A 17,984-nucleotide genomic window follows, 5' to 3' on the forward strand; every position below is an offset into this window, starting at 1 on the left:
TCAACAGATGAGACTAGAGGTTATAAAAATAAAAAGGATAAAACTAAAGGCTCTGTATCTAAATGTAGAAAGCATTCAAAACTAAACAGATGAACTGAGAGCCCACAGAAATAAATAAGTACAATTTTATAGCCTTAGAGAGACATGGCTGCTGGAGGACATGGATTGGGATCTGAATATTAATGAGAGTAGGATATTTAGGAAAGACAGGAAGCGAGGAAAAGGTGGAGGGGTGGCCCTATTAGTTAATGATGGTATTAGCACAGTACTGGTCACCTTCTTCCAGGAAGCGTGTAAATGTGTTGAAGCAGTTCAGAGAAGGTTTACCAGACTAATACCTGAAATGGGCGGGTTGTCTTTTTGAGGAAAGGTTGGACAGGCTAGGCTTGTATCCGCTGGAGTTTAGAAGAGTACGAGGCAACCTGACTGAAACAAATAAGATCCTTAGGGGACTTGACAGGGTGAATGCAGAAAGGATGTTTCCTCTTGTGGGAGAATTTAAAACGGAGATGAGGCGAAATTTCTCAGAGATGGTGGAAGCAGAGTTTTTGAATATTTAAAGGCAGAGGTGGACAGATTCTTGGTAAGCAAGAGAACGATAGGCTATTGGGGGTAGGAAGGATGCAGGTTTGAGGTTACTATCAGATCAGCTATGATCTTATTAACTGGCAGAGCAGGCTTGAGGGGCCAAATGGCCTACTCCTGGTTCGTATGGAAATATCAAAAAATGCTGAAATATTCAGCAGGTTAGGCAACATCTATGGAGAGAGAAATAATATTAACGTTTCAGGCCAATGACCTTTCATCAGAAGGCGTACATGTTATGTAAACAAAGGGTAGATGTTCGAAGGATTTCAGTTTCCCAGGTTATCACTGACCTTTAGAACAGTCTGCTGGCCCATGAAGTGGATACAGCTTGCTGCCTAGCACCCTTTGTAAACTTGAGTGCATCTAAAACTCTGCTGCCCATATCCTAACTCATCCAAGTCCAGTTAACAATTCACTCCCATATATGCTGACCAGTGTTGGCTCTCAATCTGACATTTATTGTATAACTCATATCCTTCCTTTTAAAATCACTATTACCTCATCCCTCCCCATCTCTAATTCCCCTCTGCACAACCCTTGGATCTCTGCACTTCTCCAATTCTGGCCTCTGACCCACCACCATTTCCATCCCTCCACCATTGTTTTTTCCTTTCACAGAATGCGAGCATCGCTGACTAGGCCAGTATTTATTGTCCATCCCTAATTGCCCTTGAGAAGGTGGTGGTGAGCTGCCTTCTTGAACTGCTGCAGTCCATGTGGAATAGGTACATCCACTATTGATGACCCCTTCCATCACTCTACTGATGATTGAGAATAGGCTGAATGGGCAGCAATTGGCTGGATTGGATTTGTCCTACTGTGTGTGTATACAGGACATACCTGGGAAATTTTCCACATTGCCAGGCAGATGCCATTGTTGTAGCTGTACTGAAACAGCTTGACTAGGGGCACAGTTAGTTCTGGAGCACAAGTCTTCAGCACTAATGTCGGAATATTGTCAGGGCCTTTGAAGTATCCAGTGGCTTCAGCTGTTTCTTGACATCACGTGGAGTGAATCAAATTGGCTGAAGACTGGCATCTGTGATGCTGGGGACCTCCAGAAGAGGCCGAGACGGATCATCCACTCTGCATTTTTGGCTGGAGACATCTGTGCCCCATCTTCTGCACTGATATGCTGGGCTCTCTCATCATTGAGGATGGGGATATTTGTGGAGCTTCCTCCTCCAGTGAGAGTTGTTTAATTGTCCACCACCATTAACGAATGGATGTGGCAAGACTGCAGAGCTTATATCTGATCCATTGGTTGTGGGATCGCTTAGCTCTGTCTATCAACTTGCTGCTCCTGCTGTTTGGCACACAAGTAGTCCTGCCTTGTAGCTTCACCAGGTTGACTCATTTTTAGGTGTGCCTGGTGCTGCTCCTGGCATGCCCTTCTGCACTCTTCATTGAGCTAGGCTTGGTGGTAATGGAAAGGTGGCAAGCCATGAGATTACAGATTGTGGTCGAGTACAATTCTGCTGCTGATGACCCAAATGGTTGCCCAATCCGAGTTGCTAGTTCTGTTTGAAATCTATCCCATTTAGCACAGTGGCAGTGCCACACAACACGATGGAAGGCAGGATTTCACCTCCACAAGGACTGTGTGGTGGTCACTCCTACCGATACTGACATAGGCAGATGCACCTGGAGCAGGCAGGTTGGTGAGGTCAACTATGTTTTTCCCTCACCACCTGCCACAAACCCAGTCCAGCAGCTACGTCCTTTAGGATTAAACCAGCTCGGTCTGTAGTGGTGCTGTAGAAGTACAATCTGTGCCCTTGCCACCCTCAGTGCTTCCTTCTGTGTTCAAGTGGTGTTCAACATGGAGGAGTGGGGATGGTACGCAGATGGTTTCTTGGTGCCATGAGGCTTCATGGGATTCAGCGTCGATTTTGAGGACTCACAGGGCAACTCCCAACTGCATACCACTGTGCCGCCACCTCTGCTCAGTCTGTCCTGACGGTGGGACAGGATATACCCAGGGATGGTGATGGTGGTGTCTGGGGCATTGTCTGTAAGGTATGATTCCATGAGTATGACTAGTCTGAGGCAGCTCAATTTTGGCAAAAGTCCCTTTGGCACTAATAGGGAGGACTTTACAGGCAGGTTTCCTTCCCTAAATCAATAATGGGTTCATGGTCATTACTAGAGTTTTAATTCCAGCTATTATATTTGCCTTGGTTGGATTTGAACCCAAGTCCCCAGAGCATTGCCCCGAGTCTCTGGATTACTAGTCCAGTGATAATACCACTACACCACTGCCTCCCACAATGGTGGCCATGCCTAAAGCTGCCTGTACCCCAGGTTCTGGATTTTTGTTATTTTTACAGGCGTGGGTGTCACTGGCTAGGCCAACATTTATTGCCCATCCCCAATTGTGCTTGAGGTGGTGGTGAGCTGCCTTCTTGAACTGCTGCAGTTCCTGCATGTCACACATGCTGTATTTAAATAAAGATGCTTAATCAAGTTCATTTATGCTATAAACTGCCAAAATGTTTCATAACACATACTCTTCCAGCACCAAGAGCTCTCTCTTGGGGAAAGGAAAAGAGGATTTTATTAAATAAATTGCTTGCCTCCATTCATTTAACTAAACCATTGCTTATGTTGAGAAAAACTTGGGTACATAGACCCCTTCCTAAAAGAAACATTTAATTCATATTAAAAGGGAAAACATACCTGCTACTTTCTTGAAAGAAGGGTCTTTTAACTTTGTCTGGCAGGCTGAAACTGAATCTGCCCTACTGACTGAAGTAGCTCCACAGTTGAACCTCAATTGGTCACATACTCTGAAGTAATATACATACTCATCAACTGTCACCTTCTGATCATCATTAGCAAGCGGGTGCAGATCGAGCACATAACCAAATTTGGGGTCCTTAACTTGACAGTTTTCACCTCGAGAAGAAAGCACATATGGTTAAAATTTATTGACTTTACAGTATTTAAAAACAATCCAAATAAAACCTGTCCATTGCAGCTAAAATAACAAATGCTCCAATGGTTATTGGATCCTTTAATTTTAACTATGCATTTTGTAATTCCTCCAATATCCCACAGGCATTCCAGAATATTCAACTTCTTCGAAGTACTACCCGAAGTGGTAAGCACTACAACGTATTGTACCTCAACCTTCAGAGGCATTTGACAAAGTTCCACACAATTAATTAAAATCTAGGCATGTGGGGATTCAGGGTAAATCTTAAGCATAGATTGGGTTAAAGACAACAAGTACTTGTTTGAGGCTTTATATGGGGGAGTGGGGGGTTTGGAGGAGGGGAAGAGGGAGAGGGAAAGAGAAAAAAAATGAGTGGTGAGTGGGGTGCCCCAAGAATTGGTGCTGGGTCAATTATATTTTGTAATTTACTTTGATGGCTTGAATTCTAAAACTCAAAACAAACTGGTCGGGTCTCAGATTACATCAAAATTAGAAAAGGCAGTGGAATCTGAGGAAGCAGTCCAGAAATTAGAGCAAGCTGGGCAAAATGTAAAACGAGCAAACAATATCAGATGAAACTTAATACCGAAACTATGTTTCTGTACGCTCCTAAGCACGAGAATAAAAATTGGGGAAATACCTCAGTCCATGAATTGTGTTGAAATAGACAAGGATGAAGTTGAATGTGATAATTTTTTTTTTGTAAATTAGGCTCTTCTAATGTCCAATCAATGCAGAGCAGCAAAACTCATGAAATGCTGAATTATATAACCAATCAAAAGAATAGAAGTCTGATGAAGTCTGGCTGACAGTGTTCAGATCAGACCGATGCTTGATGACTGCATCCCGTTCTGGCCTCAGACACAAGGGAAACACAAGCGCTGGAGATAGTTGTTACAAGAGCCATGTGACTCATTCTTGGCACTAAGGTGTCAGCTACATGGAAGGACATGATTAACATATGCTCCTCAGTCTTGGATGGAGGCAGAGAGATGATTTGAGTTAGAGGGCTAGACAAAATTGTAAACTATATGAAAAAGGTAAACTCAAAATTACTTCAGATGAAACAAAATAAAGCAGGTTTAAATTAGTGATAGGCAAATTTAAGATTGATACCAAGAAGTTATGCATACAAAGTGATAATACATGGTATGAGCTTGCAAATACAGTAATGGAAGTAAAAGTTCTGGAATCGTTTAACCAACAGGATGCTGCAATGAGGCAACCTCATGGTCATTCTGTAAGGAGTAGCTGTGATTTGCAACTAGCACTATATTCCATGGAATATATTTTATACATCAACGTCTTTACACTGGAGGATACAAGCAGAATAAAAGGCGTTTTTTTTTAAAGGCAAACAAGACTTGTGCAGGAGGTGCACAATGAAGCAGTCCATACCTGCATACAGCAAAGTGGTTTGGATAACTTTCAGGTTTGGGCTGATAATTGACAAGCAAACTCTCTTAAAAAACTCCTCCAGTGGCTCAACAGCAATAACTTATTTATATAGCGCAATAAAACGTCCAAAGGAACTTCACAGGGGCATTATAAAACAAAACATTACAATTAGGGGAGAGATATTAGGCCAGATGGCCAAAAGCTTAGTCGAAGTGGTAGGTTTGAAGACATGTTTTAAAAGAAGAAAGCAAAGTAAAGGGGCAGGGAGATATAGAGAGGGCATTCCAGGGGTTAGCTCCTAGGCAACTGAAGGCACAGCCACCAACGATGGAGCAATTAAATCAGGGATGCATAAGAGGCTTAAATTAGAGGGGCTTAGAGACCGGAGGGCTATGGCGGTGGGGGGGGGGGGGGGGGGGGGGAGAGAGAGAGCGAGAGAGAGAGAGAGAGAGAGAGAGAGAGAGAGAGAGAGAGGAGGAGACTGTAGAGGATTAGAGATAACGAGGAGGCAAGGGCATGAAGAGATTTGAAAACAAGGATGAGAATTTTAAAACCAAGACGTTGCTTGACCAGGAGCCAATATATGTCAGTGACCACAGGGGAGATAAGCGAACGGGGACTCTGAGTTACAACAGGAGCAGCAGAGTTTTGGAAGGCCAGCCAGGGGTGCATTGGAAGAGTCAAGTCCAGGGCTAACAAAGGCATGAAAGAGGGTTTCAGCAATAGATGAGCTCGTACGAAGACAAAGTCAGATGACATTACAGAGGTGGAAATGGGCAGTCTTAATGAAGGTGCAAACGTGGTCAGAAGCTGACTTTGGGGTCAAATATACAAACAGACTGGCTTAATCTCAGGCTGTTGCAAGATAGAGGGATAAGTCAGTAGCTAGGGAACAGAGTTTGGAGTGAGGACCACAAATGATGGCTTCGGTCTTCCCAATATTTAATTGAAGAAAATTTCTGCTCAGCCAGTATTGGATGTTGGATATGCAGTTTGAGAATTTAGCAACAGGAGAGGAGTCAAGAGAGCTGGTGGTGGGGTAGAACTGGATGCCGCCAGCTTAGACATGAAAACTAATGCTGTCTTCGGAATATGTTGCCACGGGGCAGCATATGACTGAGAGGGGGCCAAGGACAGGTCCTTGGGGGACATCAGAGATAATGGTGCAGGAGCAGAGGGAGAAGTTGTTGCAAATGATACCAAGATTCCAATTTGATATATAAGAATGGAGCCATGAGAGAGCAGTCCCACCCCAGGGGGTGACAGTGGAGAAGGATGATGTGGTGGACAGTATTAAAGGCTGAAAATGGGGTAGAGAAGGGAGAGGGGTCAAGTTTACTTTAGTCACAGTCACGAGGATGCAGTTTGTGATTTTGATCAGAGCCATTTCACTATTGTGGCAGGGGCCTGATTGAATTCCATGCTCGAATCCCTCCAGAGAAAGATGGGCACAGATTTGGGAGGTGACAATACACTCAAGGACTTTAGAGTAGTTTGCAAGGATAGTGGGGTCAAGGGTTGATTTTTTGAGGAGGGGGGTGACGACAGCAAATTTAAAGCAGAGGGGGACAACACTGGAAAAGAATGAACCATGAACATTGGCTAACATGGTAATCAAGGAGTGGGTGGTCAGCAGTTTAGAGGGAATAGGGTCGAGGGAACAGGAGGTGGGTTTCCTGGACAAGATGAGCTTGGAGAGGGCATGAGGGGAGATAGGACAGAAACTAGAGTAAGATGAGAGTTCTGTTTTAAAATTAGGGACAGACATGAGGAGAAATTCTCTCAGCTGTGCGACTTTGGAACTTTCTGCCTCAGAAGGCGGTGGAGGCAGGTCACTGAATATTTTTAAGGCAGAAGTAGATTAAATTCTTGCAGATAAAAGCAAAAAACTGTGGCTGCTGGAAATCCAAAACAAAAATAAAAATACAAATACCTGGAAAAACTCAGCAGGTCTAACAGCATCTGTGGAGAAGAACACAGTTAACGTTTCGAGTCCGTATGACCCTTCAACAGAACTAAGGAAAAATAGAAAAGAGGTGAAATACAAGCTGGTTTAAGGGGGGGTTGGGACAGGTAGAGCTGGATAGAGGGCCAGTGATAGGTGGAGGTAGCCAAAAGATGTCATAGACAAAAAGGACAAAGAGGTGTTGAAGGTGGTGATATTATCTAAGGAATGTGCTAATAGGTGACATTAAGGGTAGAAAGCAAGACGAGCAAGGTACAGATAGCCCTAGTGGGGGTGGGAAGGGATCGAAATAGGCTAAAAGGTAGAGATAAAATAGGCTAAAAGGTAGGTGGATGTTCCTCCAGCCTCCGACTAGGCACTTTACAGCTTTCCGGACTGAATATTGAGTTCAACAATTTTAGATCATGAACTCTCTCCTCCATCCCCACCCACTTTCCGATCCCCCTTTTTTCCAATAATTTACATAGATTTTTCTTTTCCCACCTATTTCCATTATTTTTAAATGTATTTCCATCCATTGTTTTATCTCTACCCTTTAGCCTATTTCGATCCCTTGCCGCCCACCCCACCCCCACTAGGGCTATCTGTACCTTGCTCGTCCTCTTTCTACCCTTAATGTCACCTGTTAGCATATTCCTTAGATAATATCACCACCTTCAACACCTCTTTATCCTTTTGTCTATGACATCTTTTGGCTATCTCCACCTATCACTGGCCCTCTATCCAGCTCTACCTGTCCCACCCCCCCTTAAACCAGCTTATATTTCACCTCTTCTCTATTTTTATTTAGTTCTGTTGAAGAGTCATACGGACTCGAAACGTTAACTGTGTTCCTCTCCGCAGATGCTGTCAGACCTGCTGAGTTTTTCCAGGTATTTGTATTTTTATTTTAGATTAGATTCTTGTTAGGCAAGGGAATCAAAGTTACCAGGAGTAGATGGGAATGTGGAATTCGAAACACAGGCATGTCAGCCATGATCTTATTGAATGGCGGAGCAGGTTCAAGGGGCCAATTGGCCTACTTCTGCTCCTATTTCATAGGTTCATATGTTTATGACTCAAGAGCAGGGGGGAAATCAGGAAGTCTGGCCTGGTGGGCTAAAGAAAGGAGTGACACAGCAAAAGCAGCTAATTGGATGGTCTCAATCTTAGTAACAAAAAAGTTTGAGTTCTCTTGCTTATTCAATTTATTGTTGAAGGTGAGGGTGGAGGAGACGGAGAGGGGTTTCTGAATACAGTTTGTAGTAAAGAAGCTGGGGGTTATCTTTACATTCCAGGTTGATCCTGGAATAGTGAGCAATAAACGAGAGCAGGACGCAGTCATATTTTATGCGATCCAGCCAAATCTGGTAGCAGATGGCTAAACCAGTTGTTCGCCTTCCTTTCAAGTGTCTCGGATTTAAGGAAGCAGAGATGAGGGCCGTATTGCGGGAACGGCAGGGTTAAAGCAAGGAATGGTTTTACTGGGGACTAAGACAAAGATGGAGGCAAAGGTGCAGTCAAGCAAATCAGTAGCTGTAGAAACGTTGTGGCAAATGGAGGGTCAAAGGCTAGACAGTAGGGATTTTTGAAAGTGCAGTTGTAAGTGAACTGCAGGATATATTTTTCTAGGGACAGATACAGGTGGTGGTACGGTTGGGACATGGAAGGGGGATATGGGTGGAGAGGGATGTAAGGAACTGATCAGAGGTGACCTTATCTTTGACTGATATAACTGGAAAGTAAACTTAGAGAGGGCGGAAAATTAGTTGAGGTGGAGGTTGAAATCACAGAAGTCATTCAGTGCAGAGGCTGCAGGAGGAAAGCAGTGAAGTTGTGATTTTTAAAAAAAGAGTCATATTTGAGAAGGCAGTAGAGAATTATTTTGAAAGGTGAGATGCTCAAAGGAGAAGAAAGTTCCAAAGGAATAGGGGGTCAGACCATGATGTGATCTGGAAATAAGCATGATAGCGCTAGCATGGCCATCATCAGGCAAGCGGTGGAATATATAGCCAGGCATTAAGGGGAAACCTACAAAATACTTAAAGGGATAGACAGGGATGATGCAGGCAAGATGTTTCCCCTGGTTGCAGAATCTAGAACCAGGGGGCAGAATATCAAAATAAGGGGAAAGCCACTTAGGACAGAGGAGAAATTTTTTACTCAGAGGGTTGTGGATCTTTGGAATTCTCTACCTCAGAGAACTGTGGAAGCTCTGTCATTGAGTATGTTTAAAGCAGAGATTGATAAGATTTCTAAATACCAAAGGGATATGGGGATAGCGTGGGCAAAAAAAGCACTGAAGTGGATGATCAGCCATGATTGTATTAAATAGCAGAGCAGGCCCGATGGGCTGAATGACCTACTCCTGCTCCTATGTTCCTATAGGTGTCATCACACATTAGCTACGTTTCTGTTAAGGCCATGATGTTGATGCAACCATCCACAATACATTCACGGATGGCAAGGGCCTTGTTCACAAGTGAATGGAAGTTCTGGAGGGAGATGCATGGGGGATGATGAGAGCAGATCTGCTGGCAGAGCCAAAGGGTCCGCAGTGGGAGGGGTAAATTGAACAGGAAGGATATTGGTAAGGCTCAGTAGGTAAATGACAATTAGTCCAATCCATCCAATATGGCACTTAGTCATAGACTGAGAACAAGGAACGAGTTTCACCCCCTCATCTGTGCAGCAGGGGCAATTATAACTTACCTTAGCTTGGGCATTGCAAGGAGAAAAACATAATTAACTAAGCTGTAATGCTCATCTTCTCTCCAGGTAAAGTAGCCTACCAACATCTCAGGTTTCAAATGAAGAAGTCATTTAAGCAGAAGACCAGTAAAACCTCCAAGATTTTCCACTCCAAATTACGAGAGTGAGCGCCCTGGGCAGCACTTGCATTAAATACATTCAAAGTGATGAAACTGTAGAACTACGGGTAATTAACACAGAGCAATCACAGTTCAATATAGAGTACCTTCCGAAAGGACCTTTTTAAATTAAAAAGTATATGTATTGAATTTCACTTTTCAGCACTGTTCCAATCTACACACACAGCCAATTTAAAACCTTTTATGTTTTACTCCCATTCTTGAGATGGAATTCCCATCATGGCCCAGTTTCACCAGGAAGTCACTCTTACTTCAACTCCACGTGCAGCTTCAAGGGGAATATCAAAGGTTGGTAGGATTGAGCTGGATATTGATCAAAAAGACGATCAAGGAAAGCCAGCACAAGCTGGTATTGACCTTTGATTTGGATACTTCCTAGCTGGATTCTCAAGATTCCCTATGGAGTTGTTTCCCGATGAACAGGGATGAGTAGCCTTTACAGACAGGAATACAATTAAGCCGTTATAAAATGTTTGCCTTGTGCTTCCCAGGTCCACCTATATTGTCAAATACCTTGGGCTCTACGAATTGGACATGCAGCTGGAGTTCTCCACACAAAGAGAAATTCACACTCATCCTTTTCCTGAAATATTGGGGAACCCTGCAGGGAAAAACAGATACAACTGTTATCTTAAATTTCATAAAGACGACTGCTCTCAAAGGTGCATTTCTTGCGATCATCACTAAAAACAGTTATCAACAGTTTTCACCTCTAATCAAATACAAATTTAACCTGTTGTGGAAACAGATACAGAACAAGGGACTTTAGTTATGTGGAGAGCTTACAGAAGCTCGGATTGTTCTCTTTAAGACTAGAGGTAGTTAAGGGGAATTTAATGGAGACATTCAAATTAAGCAGAGTCTTAATGGAGTAAATTAGACCAGTAACCGGAGGACACAAATTAAAAATAATTTTAAGAACCAGAAGGGAGGAGAGTTTAAAATTTAAAAACACAGCAAGTTGTTGCCACCCAGCATGCACTGCCTGAAAGGATAGTGGAAACAGATTCAATAATAACTTACAAAAGGAAATTGGATAGACAAGCCTTGCAGAGCTACAGGGACAGAGCAAAGGAGTAGGACTAACTAGAAAGCTCTTTTAAAGTGTTGACACAGGCATTGTGGACCAAATAACCACCAGCTGGTAATGTATGGAACTGAAGAGCGTAACTGAATTCCCCTTCCTCAAAAATAAAAGAGTAAAACCCAAAAGATTAACTTTATATGCCAAGGAACAAACTAAGTTTGACAGAGCTTAGCATCAGTTTGATATAATGATGCATTGTTGAGACTGCAGGGTCATTTATGTGGAAACTAAAAATGTAATCTCAAATTTTCAAGATGGTTTCATTACTTTTCTGCCACAAAGTAGCAGATTCAAATTAGCACATCAGGGAGATTTTGTCCTGTCAGTTGAAAAATGTATGTTTACCCTCTTTCCTGGCTAGGAATGTTTACACAAAGGACAGCAGTGTTAAAAGGGTTATGTTAAAAGCACTGAAAAGAAATACTTTTAGACAAGCAAAATGAATTGTGTTGATGATTTTAAACAGTTTAATTTCAACAGTATCTTTGCAAGCAAATACAAGATGCTAAAACATAGCTGGCATTAACCCACACCTGGGTTTTTGTACGTAGGCAAGTCAACTGTGTTCTAAAACAAAAACAGAATTACCTGGAAAAACTCAGCAGGTCTGGCAGCATCGGCGGAGAAGAAAAGAATTGACGTTTCGAGTCCTCATGACCCTTCAACAGAACTGAGTAATATTAGGAGAGGGGTGAAATATAAGCTGGTTTAAGGTGGGTGGGGGGGAGAAGTTTGGAGGGGGGTGGTGGTTGTAGGGACAAGCAAGCAGTGATAGGAGCAGATAATCAAAAGATGTCACAGACAAAGGAACAAAGAGGTGTTGAAATTATCTAAACGAATGTGCTAATTAAGAATGGATGGCAGGACACTCAAGGTACAGCTCTAGTGGGGTAGGGGTGGAAAGACTAACAGGGCATTAAAGGTATAGATTTAAAAATAATGGAAATAGGTGGGAAAGCTCTCGTCGGGATCTGGAAAGATTTATTAATTTTGCTTCCAATCTCCACCCCTCCATCATTTTCACATGGTCCATCTCTGACACTTCCCTTCCCTTCCTTGACCTCCCTGTCTCAATTTCTGGCGATAGACTGCCCACCAATATCCATTACAAGCCTACCGACTCCCACAGTTACCTCGACTACAGCTCCTCATACCCTGCTTCCTGTAAGGACTCCATCCCATTCGCTCAGTTCCTTCGTCTCCGTCGCATCTGTTCTGATGCTGCTACCTTCAAAAACAGTTCCTCTGACATGTCCTCCTTCTTCCTTAACCGAGGTTTTCCACCCACGGTCGTTGACAGCGCCCTCAACCGCGTCCGGCCCATCTCCCGTGCATCCGCCCTCGCGCCTTCTCCTCCCTCCCAGAAACATGATAGGGTCCCCCTTGTCCTCACTTATCACCCCACCAGCCTCCGCATTCAAAGGATCATCCTCCGGCTCGAGGTACTGTGGGAGTCGGAGGCTTGTAATGGATATTGGTGGGCAGTCTATCGCAAATTAAAGGGAAATTATAAATCTTTCCAGATCCCGACGAGAGCTTTCCCACCTATTTCCATTATTTTTAAATCTATACCTTTAATGCCCTGTTAGTCTTTCCACCCCTACCCACGCAAAAGATGCAACACCTGCCCCTTCACTTCCTCTCTCCTCACCGTCCAAGGGCCCAAACACTCCTTTCAAGTGAAGCAGCATTTCACTTGCATTTCCCCTAACTTAGTCTACTGCATTCGTTGCTCCCAATGCGGTCTCCTCTACATTGGAGAGGCCAAACGTAAACTGGGCGACCGCTTTGCAGAACACCTGCGGTCTGTCCGCAAGAAAGACCCAAACCTCCCTGTCGCTTGCCATTTTAACACTCCACCCTGCTCTCTTGCCCACGTCTGTCCTTGGCTTGCTGCATTGTTCCAGTGAAGCCCAACGCAAACTGGAGGAACAGCACCTCATCTTCCGACTAGGCACTTTACAGCCTTCCGGGCTGAATATTGAATTCAACAACTTTAGATCTTGAACTCCCTCATCCATCCCCACCCCCTTTCCGTTTCTTCCCCCTCCCTTTTGTTTTTTCCAATAATTTATATAGATTTTTCTTTTCCCACCCATTTCCATTATTTTTAAATCTATACCTTTAATGCCCTGTTAGTCTTTCCACCCCACCCCCACTAGAGCTGTACCTTGAGTGTCCTGCCATCCATTCTTAATTAGCACATTTGTTTAGATAATATCACCACCTTCAACACCTCTTTGTTCCTTTGTCTGTGACATCTTTTGATTATCTGCTCCTATCACTGCTTGCTTGTCCCTACAACCACCTCTCCACCCCTCTCCTAATATTACTCAATTCTGTTGAAGGGTCATGAGGACTCGAAACGTCAACTCTTTTCTTTTCCGCCAATGCTGCCAGACCTGCTGAGTTTTTCCAGGTAATTCTGTTTTTGTTTTGGATTTCCAGCATCCGCAGTTTTTTGTTTTTATCTCTGTTCTAAATGCAGATATGAATAGTTTGATTCAGAGATTCAAGCACTGTCATGGGTTTCTGAGTGTCAGACACCCACTTGACAAACATAAGTATTTCAAACAACTACAAATGATCAGATCTGCTCAGAGATCAGTCTTTGCATATAAATAGCAAATGGCAGCTCCAAGTTGGACCATTCACTACATATGAAAATAACTGTGTATTTCTTGCAATGGTTAACATCGTTAAACATGGCCATTTATAAGTCAATGCATTTTTTAAAAAAAATCAAACTTACTGAGATTTCATCACACTGGAAGAGGATACGCGTAGAATATCGCTGATGGTCATTGCATTTATCTCCATTCAGATAGACAATACTGAGGGAACCATCAGTCCCAGCCTGTGGACGCATCTGAATGTAACCCAAGTTCTGGCTTTTATTAGCATACTTTACACAAGATCCTACAGGACCACCTGTAGAGCAACATAATTAAATTTAAAATCCACCCTCTGCTTACACACTTGTTTTCCCCACACAAGTTTGAGATCTTGTTTCAGAATAATAGCTTGTATAAGCTGGTGGAATCTGCAGATCCCAGGTGGCTAAGCTGTGGCAACATTGTCCTTTCTGCACAGAGCCACAAGATAACAGACAAGTATTGCATATTCTAGTATTAATCCTGCACTCGAAATGTAGCCTACTCTCCACATACATTATCCAAGCGGGTTGGGGTGGAGGGGGCTGCAGAAATTACTGGGACACTGAATAAATTGGAAATATATTTCCACTTTGTGCTGCAAGACCAAATGTACCCTTTGGACACTCAGAGGCAGAAAGGTGGCTGCTTTTACAGTGAAAGAAAAATAATATCCAAACACAACAAATCAAAGCAAATAATGGATTACAGGGATGAACAGTCAGGATATAAATGAACCATAAATCAAAGGGTATGGGGAGAAAGCAGGAGCAGGCTGAGTTGGATGATCAGCCATGATCATAACAAATGGCGGAGCAGGCTCGAAGGGCCGAATGGCCTACTCCTGCTCCTAGTTTCTATAATCCAAGAATGCGGAAGGTCAAACTGCAAAAGGTACATGTCAGACTGAGGCCACATCAAGAAAGATTGATCAAGGGCCCAGTGCTTGGATCTCAGTAACTCAGCAGAGTGAACAAGTAGGAGTGAAGTCTTCTATTGTTCATAAAAACAATGTTGTAGAATCAGATTGGGAACATGGTGACCCGAGGGGATTTAATTTCCTCATGTAATGAAATACAGTAACAACTTGCATTTATATAGTGCCTTTAATGTAATAATGTCGCAACATGCTTTTACAAGCATTAACAAAATATGACAGAGTCACTGAGATTAACCAAGTGTTTGGTCATTGGTCTATAGTAGTTAAGTTTTAGGAAGCATCCTAGAAGAGGAAGCAAGGTGGAGATATTTCAGAAAGGAATTCCAGAGTTTAGGTAGTACACAGCAGGTCTGGCAGCATCTGTGGAGGGACAGAGTTAATGTTTCAAGTCTATTATGACTTCTTAAGAACTGAAGGAGGGTAGAAATGTGATGGGATATATGCTTTTGAAAGATAGGAGGTGGAGGGAAAGAAGAACAAAAGACAAGGTCTGGGATAGGGTAGAGGGCGGGAGAGGTTAAATGACATTGATATCATGGAAAACAAAGGGAGTGGTAATGATTATAGTAAAGACAAAAAGCTTTGGTCCAAAGCCTCACTGCTGGCTCACTTCCCCCCCACCTCCCTTGCACTGGCAAACCCTTACCACTCCCTTGCTGGTAGTTCACTTCCCCCAACTCCCTCCCACTTTCTTTCTACGGTCCATCACCACTCCCCATTCTCCATTCAAGGTGGGTGTGGGGGTGGGGAAGCAGTGGAGGGAGCAGTGAAGGAAGTAGGAGTTAGGGGGAAAGTGAAGGATGACGAGGGACATCACGAGCGGCCACAGGTGAGGGGGAGGAACAGCAAGGAGAGCAGGGAGGAAGCAGGCAGGACACAATATTTGGGGAAGTGGATATACAATGATGTGAACGGCTGGAGAAACTACGCATGCGTCTGTGTTATGTGGGAGCCAATTTCCTTAAAATTTTCAGGAGTGTTAACTCCTAGGCGTGAGGCCCTTATTTAATAGTGAGCGCACGTTCTGGTGTGAGATGTGAAGAGGAGCAGCTGATCAATCCACAGACAGGGTTAGAGCTAGGATTGATGAGGGTTTGGGAAGGAGGTTGGCAAGATTACTCCCTGACAGGCAAGCAGGGCAGGGAAGAGAACAGAATATAACAATTAGGGTTGCTGCATGTGAGGGAGCAGTAACATCACTGAACTAAACCTCATTTATAACAAAGGCTAAGTTTTAAATAAAACCTTAGAGTTAGCTATTTTTCATATCTTTTCTTCCCAGAAAGAAATCACAAAACAGGCTATAAGAAACTAACAGAAGGATTGTGTTACTTAGCTGTCCTCTGAGTAGCTTTAAGCAAAGCCCAAGATAATAACCAATAGAGACCCATCAATAGCTACAGAAACAGTTCCAGTCTAGAGATTCTCTCTCTCAATCGCACAAGAGGAAAGCAAAGTGTTTCATAAATTACTTTCCAATGTTTTGATAAAGATTTTGATAGTGAGGCAGGTTTCTCAATTGCTGAAACTTGTTTTGATGCCATAGCATGTTTCCTATGGTTACTCAAAAGAAGAAATTAAAGTCTAATATGAACTGCAAGTCCATTTGGGTCCTTCCTCAGGCATTGTGGCAATTAGTAAACTTCATCAATGCAAAACTGAACCTATATCCCATTATTTGATGGAGCTCGTATCATAGCAGCTAAAACCATTACTTTTGAAGAGCTGCTGCTAAGCTGGCAGAATATACTAGCTAAAGTGAACTGGGAAACTAGTTTAAAAGTTATGACAGTAGAAACGCAGTGGCAGACTTTAAAGGAGATATTTAATAACTCTCAGCAAAGATTTACTCCAGTAAGAAAGACTCTAGAAGGATGCATCATCGGTGGCTGAATAAAGATTGGATCAAATTGAAAGAAACACTGTCAGGGTTTGAAAATTGCAGCTATGAAGAAAGATTGGATGGGCTAGGGTTGTTTTCCTTAGAATAGAGGTGACCTAATTGAGGTGTACAAAATTATGAGGGGCCTAGACAGGGTAGACAGTAAAGAATTGTTTCCCCTGGCTGAGGAATCAGTTACCAGGGGGCATAGATTTAAGGTAATTGGTAGAAGGATTAGAGGGGACATGAGGAAAAACTTTTTCCACACAGAGGGATGTGGGCGTTTGGAATTCACTGCCTAAATTGCAGGTTAGGGCTGAAATGCTCAACTTATTTAAAAGGTACTTGGATCTGCATCTGAAGCACTGTAACCTGCAAGGCTACAGACCAGGTGCTGGAAGGTGGGATTAAGGTGAGCAGCTAGTTTATTTTTCATCTTTTTCTGGCCAACACAGGCATGATGGGCTGAATGGCCTCTTTCTGCACCGTAACTTTTCTATCATTCTATGAAATTGCTAGAATCCATTATGAAGGAGGTTATAGCAGGATACTCAAAATCATAATGTGATCAGGTAGAGTCAACATGGCTTTGTGACAGGGAATTAATGTTTAATTAATTTATTCGAGTTTTGAGGAATTAACAAGCAAGGTGGATTAAGAGAAACCTGTAGATGTGGTGCATTTGGATTTCCAAAAAGCATTTGATAAGGTGCTACACAACATACCAGAACATGGCATAGGGAGTAACATATTAGCACAGATAAAGAATCGGTTAGCTAACAGGAAGCAGAGATAAATAGGTCTTTTTTGGGTAGGCAACCTGTAACTAGAGAGATCAGTGCTGGGGCTTCAACTATTTTCAATCAACATCAATGACTTGGATGAAGGGACTCAATGTATGGGAGCCAAATTTGCCTACGATAGGTAGGAAATTAAGACATCAAGAGAAGGTAGAAAGCCTGCAAAGGGATATAAACAGGTCAAGTGAGTGGGCAAAAATTTGGCAGATGGGGTATAATGTGGAAAAATGCAAACTCGTCTGCTTTGTCAGGTAGAATAGAAAAGCAGTATAGTATTTAAATGGGGAGAGATAGAAAAACTCGGTGGTACAGAGGGATCTGGGTGTCCTGGTACATGAATCACAAACAATTAGTATGCAAGTACAGCAAGTATTAGGAAGGCAAATGGAATGTTGGCATTTTATTGCAAGAGGAATAGAATATAAAAGTAGAGAATTTTTACTGCAGCTGTACAGGAAACTGGTGAGACCATGTCCGGAATACTGTGTACAGTTCCAGTCTCCTTATTCGAAAAGAAGGTACAATTGCATTAGCAGTACAGAGAAGGTTCACTCATTCATTGGTTGAACAGTTTGGGCCTATAACCATTGGGGTTTAGAAGAATGAGAGATGATCTTATTGAAACATACAAGATTTGAGGGGAATTGACAGGGTAGATACTGGAAGGGTGTTTCCACTTGTGGGAGAGACTAGAACTTGGAGACACATTTTAAGGATAAGAGGTCTCCCTTTTAAGTCTGAGATGGAGAATTTTTTTTTTCTCTGAGGATTGTTAGTATGTGGAATTCTCCTTCCCAGGGAGCAGCAGAGGCTGGGTCATTGAACAGATTCAAGGCAGAGGTAGACAGATTTTTGATAGAC

The 17,984-nt window shown here is 42.9% G+C and overlaps 1 protein-coding gene across 1 annotated transcript in view; it reads right to left on the minus strand.

Annotated features, from left to right (window-relative positions):
• igf2r (insulin-like growth factor 2 receptor) overlaps positions 1-17,984 on the minus strand; it is a 223,537-nt gene that overhangs the window by 69,218 nt on the left and 136,335 nt on the right. Inside the window, exons 25-27 of the mRNA XM_078556726.1 lie at positions 13,600-13,778; positions 10,274-10,361; positions 3,268-3,486 (exon numbers count right to left, since the gene is read on the minus strand). Of these exons, the coding sequence (XP_078412852.1) occupies positions 3,268-3,486; positions 10,274-10,361; positions 13,600-13,778 (486 nt within the window). The remainder of the gene's footprint in view (positions 1-3,267; positions 3,487-10,273; positions 10,362-13,599; positions 13,779-17,984) is intronic.

This window comes from Cetorhinus maximus, chromosome 14 (genome assembly GCF_964194155.1).
Source record: "Cetorhinus maximus chromosome 14, sCetMax3.hap1.1, whole genome shotgun sequence".
NCBI lineage: Eukaryota > Metazoa > Chordata > Chondrichthyes > Lamniformes > Cetorhinidae > Cetorhinus > Cetorhinus maximus.